The 25,585-nt window shown below is 41.3% G+C and overlaps 1 protein-coding gene across 7 annotated transcripts in view; it reads right to left on the reverse strand.

The window, feature by feature from the left end:
• The window catches only part of CNOT4 (CCR4-NOT transcription complex subunit 4), a 161,949-nt gene that overhangs the window by 2,502 nt on the left and 133,862 nt on the right, over window positions 1-25,585 (reverse strand). For 5 of the 7 annotated variants that reach the window (XM_040345668.1, XM_040345669.1, XM_040345671.1 and 2 more), the window contains one exon: window positions 11,737-11,949. The exons of the other annotated variants lie outside the window; for them this stretch is intronic. In XM_040345668.1, coding sequence (XP_040201602.1) covers window positions 11,737-11,949 — 213 coding nt within the window. The remainder of the gene's footprint in view (window positions 1-11,736; window positions 11,950-25,585) is intronic. 7 annotated transcript variants of the gene reach the window in all.

Here is a 25,585-nt window from a genome sequence, read left to right on the forward strand (position 1 = left end):
GGAAAAGCGCCATCTAGTGAGCATTTGAATTTTTTTTTAGATGTCACAGTACATCTGGCCACATGCAAAATAATCTACATGGGTGTCCTGGTCCACCGATGATATAAAATCAGGGCTGCTGGGGGTGCTCAATGGGCTGGAAATGTTTCGAGACCCCGTGGGTAAAGGGGCGGAAGTGATGTCAGTTTGGGGGAGGACCAACTTTACATCAGCCATGTGAGTACCTCCAGCGGCCTGTGTATGCAGGCTCTATGTACTGTGAGTTCTAAAAAAAAATTAAACTGCCCACTAGATGACGCTTTAATAACTTTCGACACACACAGGCGTAGTGGACACATACAGGAATCGCACCACATTCCCCTTTCAATCGCATGCAATTCTTTGCAGTGCGATTTGCACCCATTTTGTACTGACGCAAATCGCACTGTAAAGTATAGGTTTTGGGAGCATACCAAAACTAGTGCTTGTAAAACAAACTTGAACCTTCAAAAAGTGCTTCTAAAGTACAGAACAAAGATATTTTTTTCTTGCTGTGCTTGTCCCATTACTCTCTCTTTTGCAGCCGACACATTAGGATTCGAGAATTTCCCCCTTAGCTAGTGCACAGTGAAACCGTTGTCCCCACTGAACAACCAAAATCTTCTATTTCTATTCCTCCGACAATTGGAAAGATTTGAATCACTTCTATCATGTTCCACGTGACGACCACCAGGGTCAAAAACACAATTTTATTCAAGATGTGCAGCTATCCAATCCTATACTAAATTGAGAAATTTGGTGGACATTTGACCCTCACACCTATACAAGCTTGTTCCAGAAGAATGTGCAACAAGATTTTGGAGTGTCTTGGTGGGAACTTGTGCTCCTTCAACAAAAAGTTTACTTGTAAGGTCAGGTGATATGTTGAGTGAGAAGACCTGCTCTCAACCCACATTTCAATGCATCCTCCCAAAAGGTCAGGCCTCTGTAGGCCCACTCGATTTTCTCAACACTAAACTGGTCAAACCAACTGACTGTGGAACTGGATTTGTGCCCAGGAACACAGTCATGCCGACACAGAAAAGGGCCTTCTCCAAACTACCACAGGATTGGAAGCAAAATAAAAATAAAAATGGACTCCTGTATATTCCATATCTTGGAATACAGTAGAGGACACATGCAACATATTCATATAAAATGGGTTGTTAAAAACATGTACCCCCACTAAAACCCTACTCCCACTAAATTGACTGCTTTCACACCGGGCCAAACAAACAGGAACTTGTTTCGGTTCTACTGCTTGTAATAAACGGTACCTTTTATATAAAATGTCATTGCACACTTTGACATTTTTAATAAAGGAGTCTTAAATTATTACACTGTGAGGCTATACTTTATTAATTCCACCAAGTTTGGCATTTATATAGGGAGAAATAATATTTGCCTGGGCTGCGTGGGACTGTTCCCACAAGTGCTTCTGACCACTAAATTTTTGAGGCCGGGTTCACAGGCCAGGTAGGACATAAGCTCCGACTTTGGGAACACATGTCACATGATGTGTGTAAATCAATGATTCCCTACGAGAGCTGTCTTAACTGGTCCGACACAAGTCGGTCCAACTTTGAAAAAGGTTCCTGCACTAGTTTGGTCCTACTTCAGCCCATTTAATATCACTGAAGGATCAAAATCTGACCATCTGACTTGTGACATCTGACATGGTGATTACAGCAGCAGTAAAAGGAATTTATTTCACACTGGGATTGTTTTGATTGGTCAAAGGTCAAGTCAGACTATCTCAAAGTTGGAGCAAAATCTTATCCTGTTTATTCAAGTAGGATGAACATAGGACCGATGTTGCAGGGCAAAGCAGGATGACAGTCGTACAACAGTCAGGTCGTACCAGTGTGAACCCAGCCTGAGGGTCATTTTGGTCTGGTAAACAGTACATTTTGCTCGTCTTGTCCCAGGTGGAGATGATCAAAACTCAGTTATGATGTTTCTGCACTGAAGACTCATGGTTAACCACTTAAAGACCAGGCCTATTTCGACACTTCTCTTCTACATGTAAAAATCTGTATTTTGCTAATGGGTATTTTTTTTGAACCCCCAAACAATTATATACTTTTTTTCAACTGAGGCCCTAGAGAATAAAAGGGTGTTTGTTGCAGCTTGTTAGGTCACACCGTATTTGCGCAGCGGTTTTTCAAATGCAGTTTTTTTGGGGGGAAAATACACTTTCATAAATTTTATTGCACAAAAACACAATACCCAATTGTTTGGAAAAATATAAAAGATGGTGCTGGGCCGAGTAAATTGATACCCAACATGTCACGCTTTAAAACTGCACACGACTGTGGAACAATGTCAAACTACGTACATTATATAATCCATAGGCGATGCGTTAAAAGCCTTTACAGGTTAACACTTGAGATTTACACAGGACGTCAGGTGGTGGTACAATCGCAATTTACATACCAACGAGCGATGAATGAGTTCGCATTTGCTTATGAGCACGGTGGCATGGGGTGCTTTAAAATATATATTTTTTAAATTTCATTTTTCATTTTTATTAAATCATTTTTATTGCTATCACAAGTGATGTAAAATATTCCTTGTGATAGCAAACAAGCATGACAGTTTCTCTTTAACGAGACATCTGGGGTCTATTCGACTTCTTGCCCGGTCGCTGTACATAAACGGCTAGGCGTGTGCTCTCTAGTTTTGAGAGGATGTACCTAGAGTGGTTGTATCTGGTGGAGGGGTGACCAGCCCTGGTAACCATGTGATCCCTGTGATCAATCGCAGCAATATCAGTTACAGCAGTAAACAAGGCCGTCATTGATGACACCTTGCTTACAACTCTGATTTCTGTGATAAATCACAGTGATAACATGGTACCAGACCAATTACAGTGGCCCTGTACCATGTGATAGCTGTGACCAATCAAAGCATCACAATAGTAACCAAAAGTTTCATGAATGAAACCTTTATACATTGTTCCCGATTGCTTATTACAGTTGATCACTGTAAGCAATGTAAAAAAACAAAAAAAAAATTACTGATCATCACCCAGAGTACTAGCGTCGCCAATTTTTTTTTAGTAAACACCATCAACAGAGCAAGTGCAGTGTCACTAAACTGACATTGTACCGCTGTGGAGGTGATCATGTACAATGACTAACTGCTCTGATATCACTGTCAGTGCCGCCAGCCATTATCTCTGATCACCACCACAGCAGTACGTCACCAGACCAGTGCTGCTAGTCAGTGTCCCTAATCACTGCCACTCACTCACAGTGTAACTAATCACTGCCACACCAGTCAGTGTCCCTGACCACTGCAGCAACAGTCATTTTGTCGTTATTCACCGCCATGCCTTTTACATTGTCCCTGATCACCGGTACACCAGTTAGCATCCCTGATCGCCGCCACACCATATACATGGTCCCTAACCACCGCTACGCCAATGCAGTGCTGCCTCTGCCTGCACTAACCCGGGCCTGTTTTTGAGTATGTTTCTGCCTGATGCCAAGACCGATCCTTTGTCTGTTTGCTGACCATATCTCTGCCTATGATCCATCTGCACATACCACCGACTACGTTCCTGTGGGACACCAGTCAATTGTACACAGCATTCCTGAGGGCAGTTATGTACCAGCAGGCTATACTTGCTTGGCTTAAAGGAACGGGCACTGCTATACCACTTGTATAGAGGTGATTACAGTACATGCTACAAAACTGGTTGATTTGTATCAAACATAAGAGACAATTTTATCATACTCAAGAGTAGCAGAAAGTGTTTTGGGGTGTAATTTTAAGTATGTGAACAAAGTGAAAGGTGGGGGCACTAGTGTGAAATAAATGAATAAGTAAATAAATATAGGAATTGAATAAAATTATAAATAAACAAACGTTGAGTGAACAGTTACTAGATAAATTGATATAGTACACTACCAATGATAAACCAGTGATAGGGGTAGTGAATAACACTACTAATAGACAATATAAACAAATCAATAACGTCCATTCACATAAGTCCGTGTTCAGTAGCGTTTGTGCTCAAAGGAAATGCTTGAAGTTCAATAATAAGGGTTCCACCTTCACCAAGACTCAAATTCACCCCAAACGTGCACAAAAGCATGGCTCCTTACCACAAGGTGTTGACCTTTTTAATTAAAAAGAGGTAAAAAAAAAGCTTTAGATCACAAAACCCGGTACTTCAGGACTCCATGCGCGGCTCTAGTTCCCTTGAATTTGAGTCTTGGTGAAGGTGGAACCCTTATTATTGAACTTCAAGCATTTACTTTGAGCACAAACACTACTGAACACAGACTTATGTGAATGGCCTTTATAGATTTGTTTATATTGTCTATTGGTGGTGTTATTCACTACCCCTATCACTGGTTTATCATTGGTAGTGTACTATATAAATTTATCTCGTAACGGTTTGTTCACTCAACGTTGGTTTATTTATAATTTTATTTAATTCCTATACTTACTTATTTATTTATTTCACCCTAGCGCCCCCACCTTTCACTTTGTTCACATATTTGATTCAGTTCACTGTTTCTTTGGGGAGCAGCTTACCAGTTAATTTTTATGGTTCACACTGTATTTAATTTAATTACTTTACCAATTGGCGCGAGATTTCCATTTTCCGTAATTCTAAGTATGCTCATGCTGCGTGTGAGTAAAAATGTAATTGCTAACTTAGTGTAAAAAAATAAAGCCACTCTCCAGCTTTCGTTGCAGTTTAAATATATCATTCTGGCCAAGCTGACCCAAACAAACTATCAACCTAACATGTGTAACCACTGGATTTTCGGTATGTAGGTGATGCTATTGTCAACCTGAGCGGCACTCAGCCATTCATACAAAGCTTTGTATTCCATCAATGAATACAAAGCTTCCTCAGATTGTCCGAGTCGGAAATTGTGACATCAGCCTGCCTTTCTAACTCAGCTAATCAGAAGTTAAACAATGTGAAGGCTTTTGTGGACAGAGGCAATGAGCTTTTTAACGTTAGCAAGCATGTTGCATGAAGCTTCCTTTTTAATATAGAGACATAGGATGTGCATATTGGGATCTGGTTCCGATTAATAAATGGGAGCAAGAATTTGAGCCCCAGATGGCTGCAAGAATGCCATAAAACAGATGCATAAAATTCTGTTTTAGTCCACTTGCTTGAAATAGAGTTAGAATCGGATGCTGGGACTGGTGTTAAAACTGGGTCCTGCTCTGGTGCAAGGGACCCAAAGACTTACCTGTTATTTTGAATTGGCCCACTTTTGCCTGGTCTCTGCCATATCTACAGGTGAGGGTATTCCCCTGTGAGGAACTCAAAGTAGATTGTGGGAGGATAGGGTGCGTGGTGCGCAATATTTAGACCTTCATGCAACTAATTCATGTGGTGAAATGGCCAGAAGAAAACTTATAAGGGATCTGGGTGGAAGTGTTGTTAAAATGTGCGACCAGTGGTGTGATGCATCACCTGAAACTGAGTGGTTTAATTTTCACCTTCAGACACCATCAAAAAACTGGGGACTCACTGGGTGGAGTAAGTGGGAGGTGACCCAGAGGGAGAATGTCCTCAAAAGCTTGCCAATGTGCAGTCACCCGTAGGTATGCACCTAAACCCCAAGGTGTATGAATGTTGCCTGTGTCCTGTAATGTATAATTAAGACATATATTGGTATGCTGTAGTATCTACTGACCAAAATGTTGCAGCCATCCCCATTGATAACTGCATTCTCACATAAAAGAAAAAAAACAAACAAAACATTTTTTTACACTTTGCTGGAAACAAAATTTTAAGAAAAACCAGCTGGTAATACCCCCCCCCCCCCCTCCAAGCTCATACCCACATCCCTGACTTTCATAAAGATCAATACAACCATCAGTCCCCTCTCCTTACGCCAGGGTAATGGGTGTAATTTTAGACCTTTCCTTTCAGCCCCAAATCCAATCTCTGGATTTAGGGCTGGAGCCCCATCGCTGGATTTGGCACTGAAGCTTGTAGACTTCACGTTCGTAACAGCTCTAAAATCTGCCCCTTTTTAATTGATGAAACTAGACTATTGCAACCTCTCCATAAGCTATCCCCTGTTCAGTCTACCATGAATGCTCCTGCCAGACTCTTACCTTACCAATCACTCAGTGTCTGCCAATCCCTCCACTGGCTTCCAATTGCCCAGCGAATTAAAGCGGAGGTTCACCCTAATAACATGTATATCTGACCAACTCCCTTATAGTCGTAACAAGTACTGTCCGCAATTAGTTTTTTTTTTATGCTTTACGTACCTTGTAATCCATTTTTTCAATCTACTTCTCCCCGCGGGAGTAGGCGTTTCTATGCCTAGGGGGATTGTCATCTGGGAGGTCGCCCAGATGATTGACGTCCGTTTGCCCCGGCAGATAAGGCTCCGCCCCCGTATTGCGTAGGCGCGCATGAGTTACAGGGCTTCCGAAAAAAGCCGAACATGCGGAGATGTGAGTCGGCTCTATACGGCGCCTGCGCTCTGCATTTCGGCTTTTTTCGGAAGCCCCGTAACTCGTGCGCGCCTACGCAATATGGGGGGCGGGCCTTATCTGCCGGGGCGAACAGACGTCAATCACCTGGACGACCTCCCAGATGACAATCCCCCTAGGCATAGAAACGCCTACTCCCGCGGGGAGAAGTAGATTTAAAAAATGGATTACAAGGTACGTAAAGCATAAAAAAAATAAAACTAATTGCGGACAGTACTTTTTACGACTATAAGGGAGTTGGTCAGATATACATGCTATTAGGGTGAACCTCTGCTTTAAATCCAAAATACTAACATACAAAGCCATTCACAACTCGTCCCCCGAGCTACATCAGAAATCTTGACTCAAACCATCCTCTCTGCTCTTCCCAAGACCTGCTCTCTAGCTCTAATCTCCTCCTTCCATGCTCATCTCCAGAACATCACCTCTCCATCCTTTGAAACACTACCTCAATCTGTCAATCTGTCCAGCTATCTCCCACTTTGGCCACCCAGAGGTGGTCCCTAAAAACGCATCTCTTCAGGGAAGCCCATCCCACCCCCAACGAACAAGTTTTAACTCCTCCATCAGCACATCCCCCACAGTTATTACCTTTTTTTACCAGCCTATTAGATTGTAAGCTTTTATGAGCAGGGCCCTTATAACCCTCTTGTATTTTATTGTAACTGTACTGTCTCCCTGTTATCACTATATCAATTCTGAATAATTCTATTAACCCTTGTTTGGGTAGGGGGGTGTATCCACATTTCTAAATAAAAGATGCACTCAAAATGACAGCCCATCTCAAATGCCAACTCTCCACCAAGTTTATGGTGGAGAGCTAAAGTGACACTAAAGCCTGGCTAAAAATAAATCCATTCAGTATGCATTCTTTTTTTTTTTTTTTATAATTGCTTATTTTCTTTATTTTTTCCAAATTGCACCAAAAAAACAAATAACAATGACAAGAAGAAATACAAAAAGACATCTCCGTACATATTTAAATAAAAATACCTTCATACATTACATTATGCCCCCCCCCCCCCCCATGGGCACCATCGGCCTCCCCCTCCTCCAATCCCCCCCATCCCACTCCCCACCTACAAGAGGCAGGGAGGGACGCTAGGGAGAGAGAAAGAGGAGAAGGGGAAAGGAAAGAAGCCCCCCCCCCTCCTCCCCCGTGACCCCCTAGATCCCATCACCTTATGACCTCCCTACGGCACAAAAAGGAGGAACTCAATACCATCCCAAAAAAAAAAAAAAATTCAGTATGTATTCTTAACTCTAACAATCACATTCTATTACTCTAAGGCCTTGTACACACGATCAGTCCAAACTGATGAAAACGGACTGAAGTTCAGTTTCATCAGTCCAAACCTACCGTGTGTATGCCCCATCAGACTTTTGTCTGATGGGGCAGAACCGATGGTTAGTACGCAAAAGCATCGGTTCAAAACCTGCGCATGCTCAGAATCAAGTCGACGCATGCTTGGAAGCATTGAACTTCGTTTTTTTCATCACGTCGTTGTGTTTTACGTCACTGCGTTGGACTCTATCGGTTTTTTAACTGATGGTGTGTACGCACATCAGACCATCAGTCTGCTTAAATCGGTGAACCGATGAAACTGAACTTCAGTCCGTTTTCATCAGTTTGGACTGATCGTGTGTACAGGGCCTAAGCCTCCTCCAAATGTATTTTTGCTGCTGTGATCAGACTGTTAGAGGGTAGCTATGTGGACCCATGTAGAATGTAGCCACCCTGTAAACTAGGAAGTATGGCATTTGTAGTGTGCATAGAGAAGTGCAAATTATCTCAACATGGACTGCTAGTTTCAAATAAACAGTGCTCAGCATAAATGAGTACACCCCAACAGATTTGTCATTAAAACCCTACTTTCCTTTCAGAATCAACATTTTCTATGCAACACTATACTATAAACTACTCCCACAAATACAGGCCATTGATTGCAACCAAGATTTGTTAATTTGCACACACAATAAAGCATTTTTCCTAACAAATTCATTCAAGACCCTAGTGCAAAAATCAATACACAGCATTCTTAGGAGCAAAGCTAAATTTTAGATAACAAAATTCTAATTACCAAGAATTCAACTACAGGCGAGTCTAATTATTCATTAAACATGTGTCCATCAGACTGCTGATTATTAAAAGGCGTTACTTAACAACCCCTTACAATATTTCTGCTGTCAGCAATGGCACCACATGAAAAGAGAAATGTCACAAGGTCTACGGGAAGATCAAAGCTTTACTTATCAGAATACTGTAGCAAAAATGATACAAAAAATTTAACAAAGATGGAACTGCTACCAATTTACAGAGACATCCAGGATGTCCACGGAAGTTAACATCTTCGACAGGAGTGTGTTCTGATGAGAAGAGTTGAAGAAAATCACGATGCAAGTTCACGGCAGTAGCCAACGTAAAAAGCCAAACTGGGGTGATTGTTTGCTGTGACACAATACAGCATACACTCCAGAGGAATGGAATGCATGGGTGTCATCCATGAAGGAAGCCTCTCCTAAAGCCTGCCTAGAATTTGCCAGGGTCCATGCTGAAAAAGAAGAAGCCTACTGGGACTCGGTACTCTGGTAGGGTAATGAGACCAAGATAAATGTTTTTGGAACGGATGGCGTCGTAAAGGTGAGGAATACAAAGAAAAATGCATGGTGCCTACAGTGAAACAGTGATGGCAGTGTCCTTCTGTGGGGCTGCATGAGTGTTGCTGGTGTCGGGGAGCTGCATTTTATTGATGGTATGAATTCACAGATGTACTGCTCTATATTGAAAAAGAATGTGCTACCATCACTCTGTGCCCTTTGTTGTTATGCACTTTTCCAACACAACAATGATCAAAAACACACATCTAAGGCCACTGTTGCATTTCTGAAGAAAAGAGTGAAAGTGATTCAGTGGCTAAGTAGGTCTCCTGATCTGAACCCAATCAAACACCTATGGGGAATTGTAAAGAGGCAAGTTAACCACTTAAGACCCAGACCAATATGCATGTAAAGGACCAGGCCCCTTTTTGCGATTCGGCACTGCGTCGCTTTAACTGACAATTGCGCGGTCGTGCAACGTGGCTCCCAAACAAAATTGGCGCCCTTTTCCCCCCACAAATAGAGCCTTCTTTTGGTGGTATTTGATCACTTCTGCGTTTTTTTTTTTTTTGCGCTATAAACAAAAATAGAGCGACAATTTTGAAAAAAATTCAATATTTTTTTTACTTTTTGCTATAATAAATATCCCCCAAAAATATATATATAAAAAAATGTTTGTTTTCCTCAGTTTAGGCCGCTACGTATTCTTCTACCTATTTTTGTTAAAAAAAAAAAAAAAAAAAAATCGCAATAAGCCTTTATCGATTGGTTTGCGCAAAATGTATAGCGTTACAAAATAAGGCATACTTTTATTGCATTTTTATAAAAAAAATTTTTTTTACTACTAATGGCGGCTGGACGTGTGACGTCATTGATCACCTTTCCCTATATCAGGGAACAGACGATCAATGACAGCGACACTGTGAAGAACAGGGAAGGTGTGTTTACACACACACCTCTCCCCGTTCTTCAGCTCCTGTGACCGATCGCGGGACTCTGGCGGCGATCGAGTCCCGCGGCCACGCGCCTGCGACCCACGGCTGGGCATTAAACAATCACGTACAGGTACGTGATTGCGCCCAGCCCGTGCCATTCTGCCGACGTATATCCGCGTTAGGTGGTATTTAAGTGGTTAAGCATCACTCTCCAGCCAGCATTCAGGCTCTAAAAGAAGTCGTTCTTAAAGAATGGAAAAAGACAGATGTTGCAATATGTCAACAACTTGATCATTCCATGCCTAGAAGACCTGGTGCTGTCCTTACAAATCATGGAGTTCATACAAAATACTAGATGTAGTAGTTTTTGTTGTGGGGTGTATTCATTTTTGCATTAACTAATTTGAGTAAAACTGAAGATTTTGTAATCCAAGTTAAACTATTAACCTTACTTTCATGTAATGAGCTGTTCAAATGTTCTATAAAACTCAGTTTTGTCAACATTTTGGAAATTGTTCTTGTGCTCATTGAGATATTGATTAAAATTGTACTTTTCAAAAGGGGTGTACTTATTTATGCGGAGTACTGTAGAAGTGAGAGGGAAAGGGGTTTGGGAGCTCACAGAGGATGTTAATAGGAGGCAGAAAAATAGTGAGGTCACTTTCACACTGCTGCGCTGTGGTTTGACTGCAGTGCAGGTGCAGCACACTGTACCCATGTGTTTCATGTGAGTTACCCATGGTTTCCCCAAGACTTTCTATTACATCCTGTGTTTTTGGTGTGTTTTCTGAAAGCGCATTAAAAGTGGGCTACAACTTTGGAGCACTTTCATTAACCACGCCAAAGACGCAGGACATAAAGTCTATGGGAAACCGTGGCTAACCCTGCAGCCGTGCTGCGAACAAACCGCAGATCGAAAGCAGCATAAGAACAGGATTTAACACAAGTAATCTTGATCTAATTCACTGTTTACGTTTCTAAAATTGAACCACTGGCTTTAGAGCCAATGACGACCAAAATAATTTATCATTGCTGATCTGGGTCTGATTTCTGATAGAGACAACAGTGGACCAAGCTTGAGCAATGAGCGTCGGCATGGCTGCTTGTAGTCTCCATACACCCCCCAGGTGAACAATAACAGGGTGACAAACCTAAAGTACAACTGGAAGACATGCATGAACAAGCATTGGGCATTATTCGATTGAAAGTTGCAGATTTAAGATTGTACATCTCTGGATCAACTTTAACATGCTGCAGCTAATATGAAATCTTAGCGATTGTTTTTAGATCCACTTTAGTGGAAAATGCACAAATGACTTCTAACACATATAAAATTCAGTTTTACATTTCTTGATGGATATTTAAACCAATTAGTCCATCTCATTCTGAACAAATGTGGAGTATTGCTACAGAGATTACAAATCAATTGGCCTCATCGCAGCACAAATAGCGATGCTTTCTAATGCTACCCAGTGATTTCACCAAATTACTCAGGAAGGAAAAATATTAGAAAGTAATCTTGTAGATCAGAATGATTCTCTCGAGATTGTCCCTCTGCCACTGCAACCGAAACCTAAAAACGGAATATGTGCTTGGCTGCAGATGCTGATTAAATGTAGTCTTGTAGTTGTTTGGGCAGAGGGGGTGAGTGAATTTTATAATGGGCATGCAGGGGGAAGGAGGGAGAAGCAGTTACCTGTAATGATAGCGGGATCCATCCAGCTGGCCGGGCAGTCCCAGTTCAGGCTGTTTGTTGTGGCAGTGTTGGACGTTGGTGCACTGTGGGTAGCGTTGGAAGGGGAAGAAGCATTGGGGAGCCCACCAAAGTTGATGTTTATGTTGGGCAGGAGGGCCCTAAGACCATCCTGCCATTCCTTCATATTTATACTTTCTATTGAATTGCTGTGGTCTGGTAGATTTATCCAAAATGAAAAGAAATAAAAAAAATAATAAATGAAAAAAAAAAAAAAAAAAAAAAAGATAAAGTTTCCATTAATATTTTTTGCTTAATAATGAGGCTTAGATTTAATCCGTTTTAACTGATTGCAATAGGGTTTTAGGATTAAAAGTGTGTTCTAAAAATAGTCAAAACGCAAAAAAACAAAAAGCAAAAACAGTGATATAAGTGCAAAGTTCACACACGCTAGGAAACATCCTGGAGTGAAAATGAGAACCATAATGATTCCCTTCAAAAACCTATATGAAGTATTGCAGTTGTGGCAGTAAGGACATGCATATGGTTTAATTATACTAACGGGGCAAGGAGAATAATCCAGACAGTGATGCAGAATTGACAGAAACCTCATTTGAAAACATGTTGAAAAACCTTACTAGCGAGACTAACCCCTTTAGCACGCATAGTCAACAATATCTTTCCATGTTTACCAGTGGAAATGGCAATATGGCTTATTGTTATATAAATGTATATAGGACTAAAGCGAGCCATACACCATAGGCGAAAAAAAAAAAAAGAAGAAAAAAATATATATTTCTTTATCCATGATATATAGCGCCAATGGACAAATCGCCCTGCTGGGCTATTGTATTCAAATATCAAAATGCTGTCAAAATAACCAAAAAGCAGCTTCATCTGACGGGATGCTCATCTTTGTATGATCTCCTTATGTTTAATCCTATTTTTGCTCATGAAACCAGATATCTTTTAATAACAGATTTCCAATACCCATACCTTTTTGAGAGTAAAGCAACATCTTTGAACTCAGTGTAAATCTTTTTTCTCAAGTAGTTCATTGGAAGACGCAGGACTCATCTTTTGATGTGGGCATGTGCTGTTGCCTACAGGAGGTTTGGACACTATGCAAAATAATTTCCCCCACTAGAGACTTTACCTCTACACCTGCTCAAGAAGCCCAGAAGTAGCAACCAGTGAACCAAAAGAGGGAAACATCTTTCTCAGAAAAAAAAACAGGCACATGTTAAAAAATAAATAATAAAAAATAATAATCCAGGAACGAGATGAGCTGTGTTCCCCAATGAACCACTGGAGAAAAGGATTTTCCCAGTGCCCAATCATTCTGTAAAGAGCAGTATAACCTGAAGGTTTAAAGCTGAAAGTGGTTAAGTCTCATTGATAAATTACTTCTATCCCCTGTTTTAGAAAGATAAGTACAGTACATCAGTTTAAAAAAAAAAAAAATCTAAATACCTTCTTGCACAACTCTTAGGTCACCTGACCTTCTGCTTTCCTTCCCCGATCTAATGAGAGCAGTGGGAGGGGCTGGGATTGACCTCTGATGTATGCCGGCAAGAAGGTATTTAGAATTGTAATTTAAAAAACTGACACTGTACTTAATTATCTTCCTAAAACAGAGGGGAAAGACGTAATTTACATACATAACAGCCACAGCAAAATAGCAGCAGGAGGGTAGGAAATTGGCTCTCACAACACAGACTACTGAACTGACAGGCAGGGGTGGGGGGGGGTAGAAGGGATGATGGAGGGATGTAAATGAACCACGGTATCATGGATCAGCGGCCATAATTACCATGGTCAGTACACATGGTGGGAGGGGGAGACACAGGAACAGGCAGGACCATCCAGATATTTTACAAGAATGGTACAAATTACATTTTAGAAGCACTATGCTATAGATCCTGCTTTACAGGAGCATTGATCGCTCTTGCCGGGTTATACTGGAGCAAAATATGTATGCATATATGAAGGACAGCTGTGGCAGGTGACAACTGTAGTCATCACTGCTACAGTGATCACCATATCTTCCAGGTACTGTGCCCAGCGACTTCCCTTATGCATAGTAACCATTGGGGACAGGGTTGGGGTAGTGTCACTTGCTTAGTACTGCTGCCATTCACAAAATGCTAATATACAGTGGGGAGAACAAGTACTTAATACACTGTGATTTTGCATGTTTTTCTACTTACAAAGCATGTAGAGGTCTGTAATTTTTATCATAGGTACTCTTCAACTGTGAGAGACCGAATCTTAAACAAAAATCCAGAAAATCACGTTGTATGATTTTTAATTCATTTGCATTTTATTTGCATGACACAAGTATTTGATCACCTACCAACTAGTAAGAATTCCGGTTCTCACAGACCCATGTTTTCTTTAAGAAGCCCTCCTGTTCTCCACTCATTAACTGAATTAACTGCACCTGTTTGAACTCATTACCTGTATAAAAAGACACCTGTCCACACAATAAAACAGACTCCAACCTCTCCACAATGGCCAAGACCAGAGAGCTGTGTAAGGACATCAGGGATAAAACTGTAGACCTGCTTAAGGCTGGGATGGGCTACAGGACAATGGGCAAGCAGGTTGGTGAGAAGGCAACAACTGCTGACGCAATTATTAGAAAATGGAAAAAGTTCAAGATGATGGTCAATCTCCCCCGCCTGGGGCTCCACGCAAGATCTCACCTCGTGGGGCATCATTGATCATGAGGAAGGTGAGGGATCAGACCAGAATTACATGGCAGGACCTATCAGTGACCTGAAGAGAGCTGGGACCACAGTCTCAAAGAAACACATTAGTAACACTACGTTGGCATGGATTAAAATCCTGCAACGCATGCAAGGTCCCCCTGCTCAAGCCAGCACATGTCCAGGCCCACCTGAAGTTTGCCAATGGCCATCTGGATGATCCAGAAGAGGAATTGAAGAAGGTCATGTGATCTGAGACAAAAATAGAGCTTTTTGGTCTAAACTCCACTCACCGTGTTTGGAGGAAGAAGGATGAGTACAACCCCAAGAACACCATCCCAACCGTGAAGCATGGAGGTGGAAACATTCTTTGGGGATGCTTTTCTTCAAAGGGGACAGGACGACTGCACCGTATTGAGGGGAGGAAGGGTGGGGCCGTGTATCGCAAGATCTTGGCCAACATCCTCCTTCCCTCAGTAAGAGCAATGAACATGGGTTGTGGCTGGGTTTCCAGCATAACAACGACCCGAAACACACAGACAGGGCAACTAAGGAGTGGCTCCATAAGAAGCATCTCAAGGTCCTGGAGTGGCCTAGCCAGTCTCCAGACCCGAACCCAATAGAAAATATTTGGAGGGAGCTTAAAGTTCGTATTGCCCAGCGACAGCCCCAAAACCTGAAGGATCTGGAGAAGCTCTGTATGGAGGAGTGGGCCAAAATCCCTGCTGCAGTGTGTGAAAACCTGGTCAAGAACTACAGGAAACATATGAGCTTTGTAATGGCAAACAAAGGTTTCTGTACCAAATATTATCTTTGAGGTATCAAATAGTTATGCAATAAAATGCAAATGAGTTACTTAAATATCATGCAATGTGATTTTATGAATTTTTGTTTTAGATTCTGTCTCTCACAGTCGAAGAGTACCTATGATAAAAAATTACAGACCTCTACATGCTTTGCAAGTAGGAAAACTTGCAAAATCGGCAGTATCAAATACTTGTTTTCCCCACTGTGTGATATATATTTTATATTATATACACACACACACACACACACACACACACAGTATATATACACCAAGGTTTGTTAAATTTGCTTGGAATCTAGGAGCCAGCTAAAAAAGTTAGGAGCCAGAAAACACGTCCTGTCGAGCTCGCGTGCAGAAGCGAACGCATACGTGAGTAGCGCCCGCATATGTAAACTGTGTTCAAACCACACGTGAGGTATCGCCGCGATCGGTAGAACGCAAATAATAATTATAGCCCTAGACCTCCTCTGTAACTCAAAACATGCATCCTGTAGAATTTTTTAAACGTCGCCTATGGAGATTTTAAAGGGTAAAAGTTTGTCATTCCACGGACACAATCTTGAAGCGTGACATGTTGGGTATCAATTTACTCGGCGTAACATCTTTCACAATATAAAAAAAAATTGAACTAACTTTACTGTTGTCTTATTTTTTTTATTAAAAAAAGTGAGCTTGCAAGACCGCTGCTCAAATACGGTGCGACAGAAAGTAGTGTAACGACCGCTATTTTATTCTCTAGGGTGTTAGAATATTAATAAAATTTATATATATATATATATATATATATATATATATATATATATATATATATATATATATATATATATATATATATATATATATACACACACACACACATACCCGTCCTGTGAGACACACACTGCTCTACACACTATCACACTTCCCTCCACAGAGAGGTCAGAGCGGAGAGCGAGCCTGCGATTGGTGGAGAGCATGTTCCGGGGCGGGGCTAGTACGGGTCACTAGCTACACACATGCCGCTTTCTGCCTGTCCATCCTTCATGTGTTCCCAATGACCTGGTGCTTGTCTCCTCTACTGACTTCTCATACGGCAAGGCTGTGACACTACACACTACTGTTCAGGAGAACAATAGCAGAGCAGGTAAGAGCCGTGTCCTTCCTCCTATCTATACTGTATAACCTCACACTCCTTGTGTCTATACACGACAGGATACTCAGGGGCACAATACAACCGTAAAAGGAAACGGTTAGTAATGCAGTGAGACTGTCAGCTGCATGTTCTTATTTTTTGCTATTATTGTAGCACCATCATCAGCAGTGCTGTACAAGCTCACAGATACATATGGGGGAGAGCAAAACTGCTAATCATGTAAGACCCCATTCACATCTAGGCGTTTTTACGCCTGTAGCGCTACGCCTCTGCCGCCAGAGGGCTGGAAATACATGTCCCTCTATGGAGATGGTTCACATCTCCACGCCGAACGCCGGACGCCTGTCGCCTGCGGCGTGAAAAAAGGTCCCGGACCTTTTTTTCAGGCGTCTTCGAGCGTTCGGCTAGGAGATGGCAATCATCTCCATAGAGGGGGTCATCTTGGGACACATCTAGGCGGACAATACCCGCGTTTTGTCGCCGCAAATCGCGGTACAAAACGCCGCTATTTTTACCGCGATTTGCGGCGACAAAACGCCGCGATTTCGTCCGTCTAGATGTGAATGCAGCCTTAAATGCACCTTGAGGTTAGAGTCACACCTATTTTGCTTACCAGAGCATTTTTTTTCCCCCACTTCATTAAAAAAAAAAAAAAAAAAAAATAAAGAGTGCAAAGATGCATATTTTCAACACCCTTCATATTGAATGTTATCACCCATCATAACACACACCTTTATGACGCACATATTAACAGCTAAGTTCACATTTTCACAAAAAAATGAAAAGATGAACTAACTCTAAATATCCTGACTACTCTGACCCATACACAAACACTTGGAGCACTGCTTAAAGAAATGCAAAACTTCCTCCTGCAGTGCAAAGCACGGATCGGGTGCTGACATTCAAACAAGCTCATCCAGGCTAGATCAGATTTGAAATGGATCAGAAGGTAGCATCCAGGCTGAAACGGATCAGAAGGTAGGGTTGCTACCTCATCCCTTTAAACCCGAACACATGTGAATGAGAAGGTAGCATCCGGGCTGAAACTGACCAGCACTTTCTTAATGAAAAAAATGGCAGATAAAAAAAACGTTTGTGGAAAAAAAACATCAATTGCAGCGCCACTGTGCCCATCACACGCAGTCACTGTGCCCATCAATGAAGCTAATTAAAATGTCTCATGTAACACATACAATTATTTAAAAAAAAATTGAAATATGGGGTCATTTTCGATTTCGGTCAGTTTATTTTTAATTTCGGTTTAGTTTCTGAAATTTCCATTTCGGTGCACCCCTAATTAGAATTGCTGGTTTACTTGTCATGCCAACGGCCACCACAAGATGGCGCCAGATCACAGATGGAAGCATAGGCCCGACCCGATCGCGCAGCAGGGGTGCACGGAGACACAGGATGGGGTATCCTGTGTCTCCGTGTGCCACAACCTCCCCTGCCGCGTGATGGCGTTGGGCCGCGGCTTTGCGGCCCTCTGCAGGCCTAAGCTTCCTTCCTCGGGCGCCAGGTCACTAATTCCAGGTCGCCCGGATTTTGCCGAACCCCGACATACACATACAGCAGGTAAATAAGTATTGAATGCCTCACCAGTTTTCTAGGTAAATATATTTCTAAAGGTGCCACTTACATGAAATTTTCACACATGTCGGTAACAACCCACGCAATTCAAACATACAAAAGAAAATAAAACAAAAAATACAGTCAGAAATTAAGTTGTGTAAAAAAATGTAATGCCACAGGGAAAAAGTATGGAAGAAAAGGAGGTGCAAAAAGGCATGAAAAGCCACGACAGTGCAAATTAATATCAGCTGGTTCAATCTTAACCGATGGCCTATAAAAAAGGTGTCTCATTACCAAGGTGTCACACAAGAACAGGTGGGAACATGGTGTGGGGCTCTTTTTCAGCATATGGTACTGGCAAACTTGATATCATTGAAGGAAGGATGAATGGAAAAACGTACCAAGACATTCTTGATAAATATCTGCTGCCATCTACCAGGATGATGAAGATGAAACAAGGGTCGACATTTCAGCAAGATAATGATCCCAAACACAAAGGCAAGGAATCTTTTAATTGGTTGCAAAGAAAGAAAATAAAGCTGCTAGAATGGCCCCAGCCAATAACCACACCTAAAGTCAATAAATTTGTGGAAAGAACTAAAGATCAGCGTTCATAAAAGAGGCCCACGGAACCTTCAAAATGTGAAGGCTGTTTGTGTGGAAGAATGGGCCAAAATCACATCTGAACAACGCATGTGACTACTTTCCCCATACAGAAGGCATCTTGATGCGGCCATTACCAGCAAAGGATTTTGTACAAGGTATTAAATAATTTTCAGGTAGCGTGTTCAATATTTTTCCTGCGTCATTCCATTTTATTACACATAACTTCTTTTCAGAACTTATTTGTTTTGGTTTCTTTGAATGTATGGATTTGCATGGGCAGTTACCAACATATGGTGAAACTTTGATGTCAATCACACCTTTAGAAATAAATACAATAAAACCTTGGTTTGAGAGCGTTTTGCAAGACAAGCAAAATGTTTTAATATATTTTCACTTGATATACAAGCGATGCCTCGTTATACAAGTAGCGTCATATCACAACTGACTATAAAGAGAAGAGATGCGCCTCTAAGTGACAGACCGCCGAGGATCCCCAGCTGGACTTCACTCTGCTGGCCACTCGTTCCTCCCGCCGTGTCAGCCGCTGCTGTGCCGCTCCCTTCCTGCTCCATCCCGCGCTGTTCTGAGGTCTGTAAATGTTTTAATGTAGTCCAAATAGACAAGTGCTGGGGGGTGCTATGGGAGGTAAGAGGGGGGTCTGCACTGAGTGGGGTCTGCACTGTGGGGGGCCTACACTGATGGAGAGGGGGGTCTACATTGATGGGGGGGGTCTGCACTGAGGGGGGTGTACACTGATGGAGGGGGGATCTGCAATGATGGGGGGCTGCACTGAGGGGGGTGCTGCACTGATGGAGAGGGAGGTCTGCACTGAGGGCTGGATCTGCACTGAGGGGGGTGTACACTGATGGAGGGGGGTCTGCAATGATGGGGGGCTGTACTGATGGAGGGGGGTCTGCAATGAGTCTCTGTACTTAGTGAGGGGATCTGTACTTAGTGAGGGGGATCTGTACTTAGTGAGGGGGATCTGTACTTAGTGAGGGGGATCTGTACTTAGTGAGGGGGATCTGTACTTAGTGAGGGGGATCTGTACTTAGTGAGGGGGATCTGTACTTAGTGAGGGGGATCTGTACTTAGCGAGGGGGATCTGTACTTAGCAAGGGGATCTGTACTTAGCAAGGGGGATCTGTACTGCGAGAGGGGGGTCTAGACTTGGTGAGGGGGATCTATACTGCGGGAGGGGGGTCTGGACTTAGTGGGGGGGGGGTCTATACTGAGAGAGGGGGATCTGTAGTTAATGGAGGGGGGGGCGATACCAACCCTAGTGACGTCACCAAACCTGGCGCCTAAGTTTTTTAGCTGGCTCCTAGATTCAAAGCAAATTTGTCAAGCCCTGGGTTACACAACCTGGTCACATTGCTATAATCTTTATATGGATTGATAAACTGAAGGACTTATGAATAAATGATTGTGGAACGAATCATTTGAGTTTCCATTATTTCTTATGGGGAAATTTGTTTTGATATACAAGTGCTTTGGATTGCAAGCATGTTTCTGGAACAAATTATGCTCGCAGCCCAAGGTTTTACTGTATATTTACCTAGAAAAATGGTGACATGTTAAATACTTATTTTACCTGCTGTGGGTGTGTGTAATCTCAATCCTGTTCAAAGAATACCTTGTATTCACTGAAAAAAATACAATGCGTTCAGAGAATGGTGGCAGCACCGAGTGACCCCTTGTGGTCGCTATGCAGAAGAGGAGCCGTTCGGCTTAGGATACAGAAGACTGCAGCGATCACTAATGGCAACGACTACTACATTGGTTGCTACCTTCCACAGCTGTAACTTGAGCTTTAAGACTTCAAAAAGTCCCTCAAAAAGAAAAGGGTTTGACAGAGTACAAAAATTCCATTTATGACACAGCACTTCAACTTCAAATTTCAGTGCGTGGAATGTTGAAAACGCAGACAAGGCAGTCAACGGCACCCAAAAGAAAACAAAAAAGTTCTTGAAATGAACAGAGATGCAACGTTAATGCTTGCTAGATTTTATGTCCATAGCTGGCATCCATTGATGCAGTCACTTTCAACCTACATAATTCTGTAAAGGATGGATGGAGGACCAGGTAGTAATATTTAAACATAGGAAACCAAAGCCTGGTGTCTGAAACCTCATAACACAACCTAGGTCCTTAACCACTCAGCTACCAGCTGCCGTCAATTGATGGCGGCAAGGTAGCTCAATTGTTCTGACAGGACGTCATATGACGTCCTCGTCTTTTAAAGCCGATGGCCGCCGGGCACCCGCGATTGCCCAGTAACTGAGCAGGACGTGGATCTCTGTGTGTAAACACAGAGATCCACGTCCTGTCAGGGAGAGGAGACTGATGCTCTGTCCCTTGTACATAGGGACACAGATCGGTCACCTCCCCCAGTCACCCCCCTCCCCCTACAGTTAGAACACTCACTAGGCTACATATTTAACCCCTTCCCCGCCCCCCTAGTGGTTAACCCCTTTCCTGCCAGTCACATTTATACAGTAATCAATGTATATTTATAGTACTGTTCACTGTATAAATGTGAATGGTCCCAAAAATGTGTCAAAAGTGTCCGATGTGTCCGCTATAATGTCACAGTCCCAATAAAAATCACAGATCGCCGCCATTCCTAGTAAAAAAAAAAAAAAAAGTAATAAAAAAAAAAAAAATCATAATTATGTCCCCTATTTTGTAGGCGCTATATCTTTTGCGCAAACCAGTCACTATAAGCTTATTGCGATTTTTTTTTTTACCAAAAATATGTAGAATACGTATTGGCCTAGACTGAGGGAGACTTTTTTTTTTAATTGATATTTATTATAGCAAAAAGTAAAAAAGTGTTTGTTTTTTCAAAATTTACGCTTTTTTTTGTTTATAGCACAAAAAATAAAAATCGCAGAGCCGACCAAAAGAAAGCTTTATTTGTGGGGAAAAAAGGACGTTAATTTTGTTTGGGAGCCACATCACACGACCGCGCAATTGTCAGTTAAAGCGACGCAGTGCCGGAAGCTGAAATTTCGCCTTGGCAGGAAGGGGGTATATGTGCACAGTAAGCAAGTGGTTAAAGGGGTTGTAAAGGATCCCCCCCCCTAAATAGATTCCTTTACCTTAGTGCAGTCCTCCTTCACTCACCTCATCCTTCAATGTTGCTAGATTTGAAATAAGTGACCTATAGGAGGTTTGCAGGATCAGCTCAAGGTCCTTCGTCCGTAAAGGATGGGAAATCAGATCGCTTCAAAAAGGGAGTCTAACCATGGGGAACCTTACCACTTGACCCCGAAGGAAGAAATTATAGATAAATATGGACCTTGGGTGGTGAAATAAATGTTGGGAATCGCTGGACTGGAAACGGTATTTTAAAAGAGGTAAAGAGATGCTTGGAGTACAGGGATGGTAGAATAACAGAACTGATGAGGTGAGTATTTTTAATAGGGACAGCAACTTAAATGGTGGGAGTCCACATCCCCAGAGTAGTGAACAGGGGCAATATAAAATATATGTTGTGTCGTGTGACGTGTGTTCTCAGCTGCTGACAGCCCAAATGACCCCCCTTCTTTCCAATGGTTAAATGCCTGGATGGGCTGTACTGGTTTGGATTGTGAAAGGTGAGGTGCTGTATGATCCCATATACAAAAGTGCAGACTCGGTCTGTAGAACTGGTGGCATTATTGGGCTTACTGACTGGGGATTCTATCTTGTTGCATTTGTGGCTAAAGCCTCGTTTCCACTGAGCGGATCGGTTCGGTACGCTATTTTGGGTGTTTCCATTATGAAAGTGTGCCATTAAACCGAACCGTACCGGACCATTCTGGGTCCTGCTTCAGATGTGGGGCCATAGAAAATGGAACGGTTTCATTAGGGCGGAGATACAATACATTCCACTGATTGGTGGACGAGCTAGGCATTTTTTCTAAACCCTGAATGGTCCCTGACGGTCCGATTTGCAGTGGAAACGCTCACGAGAATAGACCGGTCCCATTCTAACCGCTCCAAATTTACTGACCCGAAACGTTCCGTTCAGTGGAAACAAGGCATAAGTGACCCACATGTGATCAGAGGGTACGGAAGCTGGGGGGCAGGTTGATATTACCCTCTGTCAGAAGCGTGACCACGATGTCTTTTGCATTCCAGGTCAATACACGGTGGTGAATGAGGAATGTTGGGAAGGTATTTCACTCTGTTTTGGATGGGGAGATCATCGCGGGGGAGCAAACACCTAGGTATTATTTAGGACATAGGCGAGTTTTGTTTCTTTGTTCTAGAGGATACCGATGTGGTGTTGGTCATGGAACTAGGGTGTTTCTTGAACCTACCAGGGGGTAGAGGGGCATGGTCACTGAAATCCAGTCACAAGGATGGAGTTTTTGTGGGTTTTGTCATTGTTTCAATGGTATATGTGCTGTTAAGACTTCATACCGAATGCCGGGGTACTGGTGCTGGTATCACATGTATAATGATGCACTGTTGTCAGCATTAGGTTGAATTGTACTCAGCTGGGTACACTACCTCGGGGAGTCTATTGTACCTATTCTTTTGTCCTTGGGATGGATATAGAAGGAACCCCGGGTTGCACCCCGATAAGCCCTGAAGAAAGGTTTTATAGCAAACCTGACATCCCCTTGGGTAGGTAAACTTTGGGCAACAGGGTGAAATATTAAATGTGCTAAGAGATGCTGAGAAACAAGCCACCATACGACTCACCCATGATCAAAATAAGTGGATCCCAGTATCCCACGCTTTAGATGCAGACGCTAAGATTTCCTGGTGGGAAAGTTTATTTGGGTATAGTCCTAACGCTACAGCTTTCCTAAACATTTTGCTCCACCCTGTTGTTGTCCTAATCTGTGTAGCTTTATTGCTCTCCCTGATGCAAGTAATGTGCATTACTATCAGGAGAATGCCAAAACTATGAGAATGTGCACCTCAACGAGGTATCTTCTCTCAAGAAACAAAAAAGCCACTCAGAAACAAAATTTCTATCATGTTAAATTTCTTTGTTTTGGTGTGTGTGTATATATATATATAAATATAAAACAATTATAATAAATTAAAAAAAAAAAAAAATAATTATATATATATATATATATATATATATATATATATATAAATAAAATCTCCATCCATCCAATTTATTTGTTATTCATTACAATATTTTCTTTTATTTTTTTTTATTCATGTATGTGTGTGTGTGTATATATATATATATATATATATATATATATATATATATATATATATATATATATATATATATATATATATATATATATAAATAAAAAATCTCCATCCATCCAATTTTTTATTCATTACAATTTTTTTACACATTTTTTTTAATTTTTGTAAAAGTTATTTTTTATTCATTTTTCTCTCTCTGTTTTTTTATTTCTATTTTGTATTCATTTTTTTAATAGATTTTCAAATTGTTTACAAAAAATATATATATATATATATATATATATATATATATATATATATATACACATTTTTTCATTTTTTTCCATGTAGTGTTATGGTTATTTTTTTACTTTTAATTTTTTATTCATTTTTAAAGTTTTTTTCATAAAATTTTTTTTCTCATTTCATTCAGGTCAGAAAAGTTCCAAAAGGTTTGAACTTTGTCCACCTGAAGGGGGGGGGGGGGGAGTAGTGCATAGACCTGAACATACAAATAATGCATTGTTTTTTTTAATTGCCCTTTTGTTAAAGAACTATATATTATTTTTTATCATTATTCTTTGGTTTGGGGAAAAGCCGATATACATATATATTTTTTTAGTAATAAGTACAGTCGGGTTTGACTAAATTATAAAAGTTTGGCAACCATCGATTAGCCTCTCCTTTTTAATATTTTTAATGTTTTGAACCCGACTTGTATATTGGTAGTGACCATGACCACCTGTTGATCACTAATAGACAATATGGAAAAAACAAAATATGACTGATGTCCTAGTTACATTATCTTGAGAATATGGATGATAGAAACCAAAAGAAAAACAGAGAGCATAATATTAAAGGAAGAGAGGCGAGTAATGAAAAAGAATAAGGAGAATAGAAAAAAAATTGAGGAGTTGTCTATTTTTTTTTTATTCCTCTTTACTTGAGGACCCTAGAACTATATTTTTCTTGTTTTTCGTTGTTCTCGGATAAGCCTCTTCAATTTGTAATAATAAAGTGCAGTCAGGTTTACCCAAATTCTAAAATTTCTTGAATTTTGCTCTCTCTCCCTCGTTAATATCTGACCGGCAAAAATACCGCCAATTACTAGTATGAGAGGAGTCGTTTTTTTAACGGAACAATATTTTTTTTTTTCCCTCTTTCTCGCTGTCAGCTAGAGTTGTCAGGGCAACTAGGTATTAGTTTTTTTGAATACCGATTAAATGCTCTTTAACAATCTAAAGTGGAATGTAAACTGGAGATCTTGGTTGGAGCAGCATTGAATATTTATTTATTTTCTATTCTCCTTATTCTTTCATTACTAGCCTCTCTTCCTTTAATATTATGCTCTCTATGTTTTTCTTTTGGTTTCTATCATCCATATTCTCAAGATAATGTAACTAGGACATCAGTCATATTTTGTTTTTATCATATTGTACACCCAGTGAAACCAAAGTATCCCTGGACATCCAAGTTTTTATGTCTTAATGTAATTCTACCTCCCCTAGTCTAACCTATGGCTTTATAGTCATAAAAGCCACCCCACTGCTCCTGTCTGACATTCCTCCAATAACTGTATAACTGACGTTCTTTTTTTTGGATTCATGCACGACTGTCTGGAGGCCCGCCCAACCACCACCTGAAAAAGCAACAACAACCGAGTAATTTCCTGAGACAAATGTGCCACGAATAAGACTCTTCTGAACTTTCCTTCACCATGCTGAAAAGTGCTGTCTTGTGGTCCGATCCAATCATTACATCATATTCCCAAGTTACAGGACTAGATATGCCAGGATCCCGCCATCAATGTTGGAATTCCGCTCTTCCAAAGCAAAGGGGCGATGAAACATTGCAGTACAGACTCTCGTGGGT

This window comes from Rana temporaria, chromosome 3, assembly GCF_905171775.1.
Source record: "Rana temporaria chromosome 3, aRanTem1.1, whole genome shotgun sequence".
NCBI lineage: Eukaryota > Metazoa > Chordata > Amphibia > Anura > Ranidae > Rana > Rana temporaria.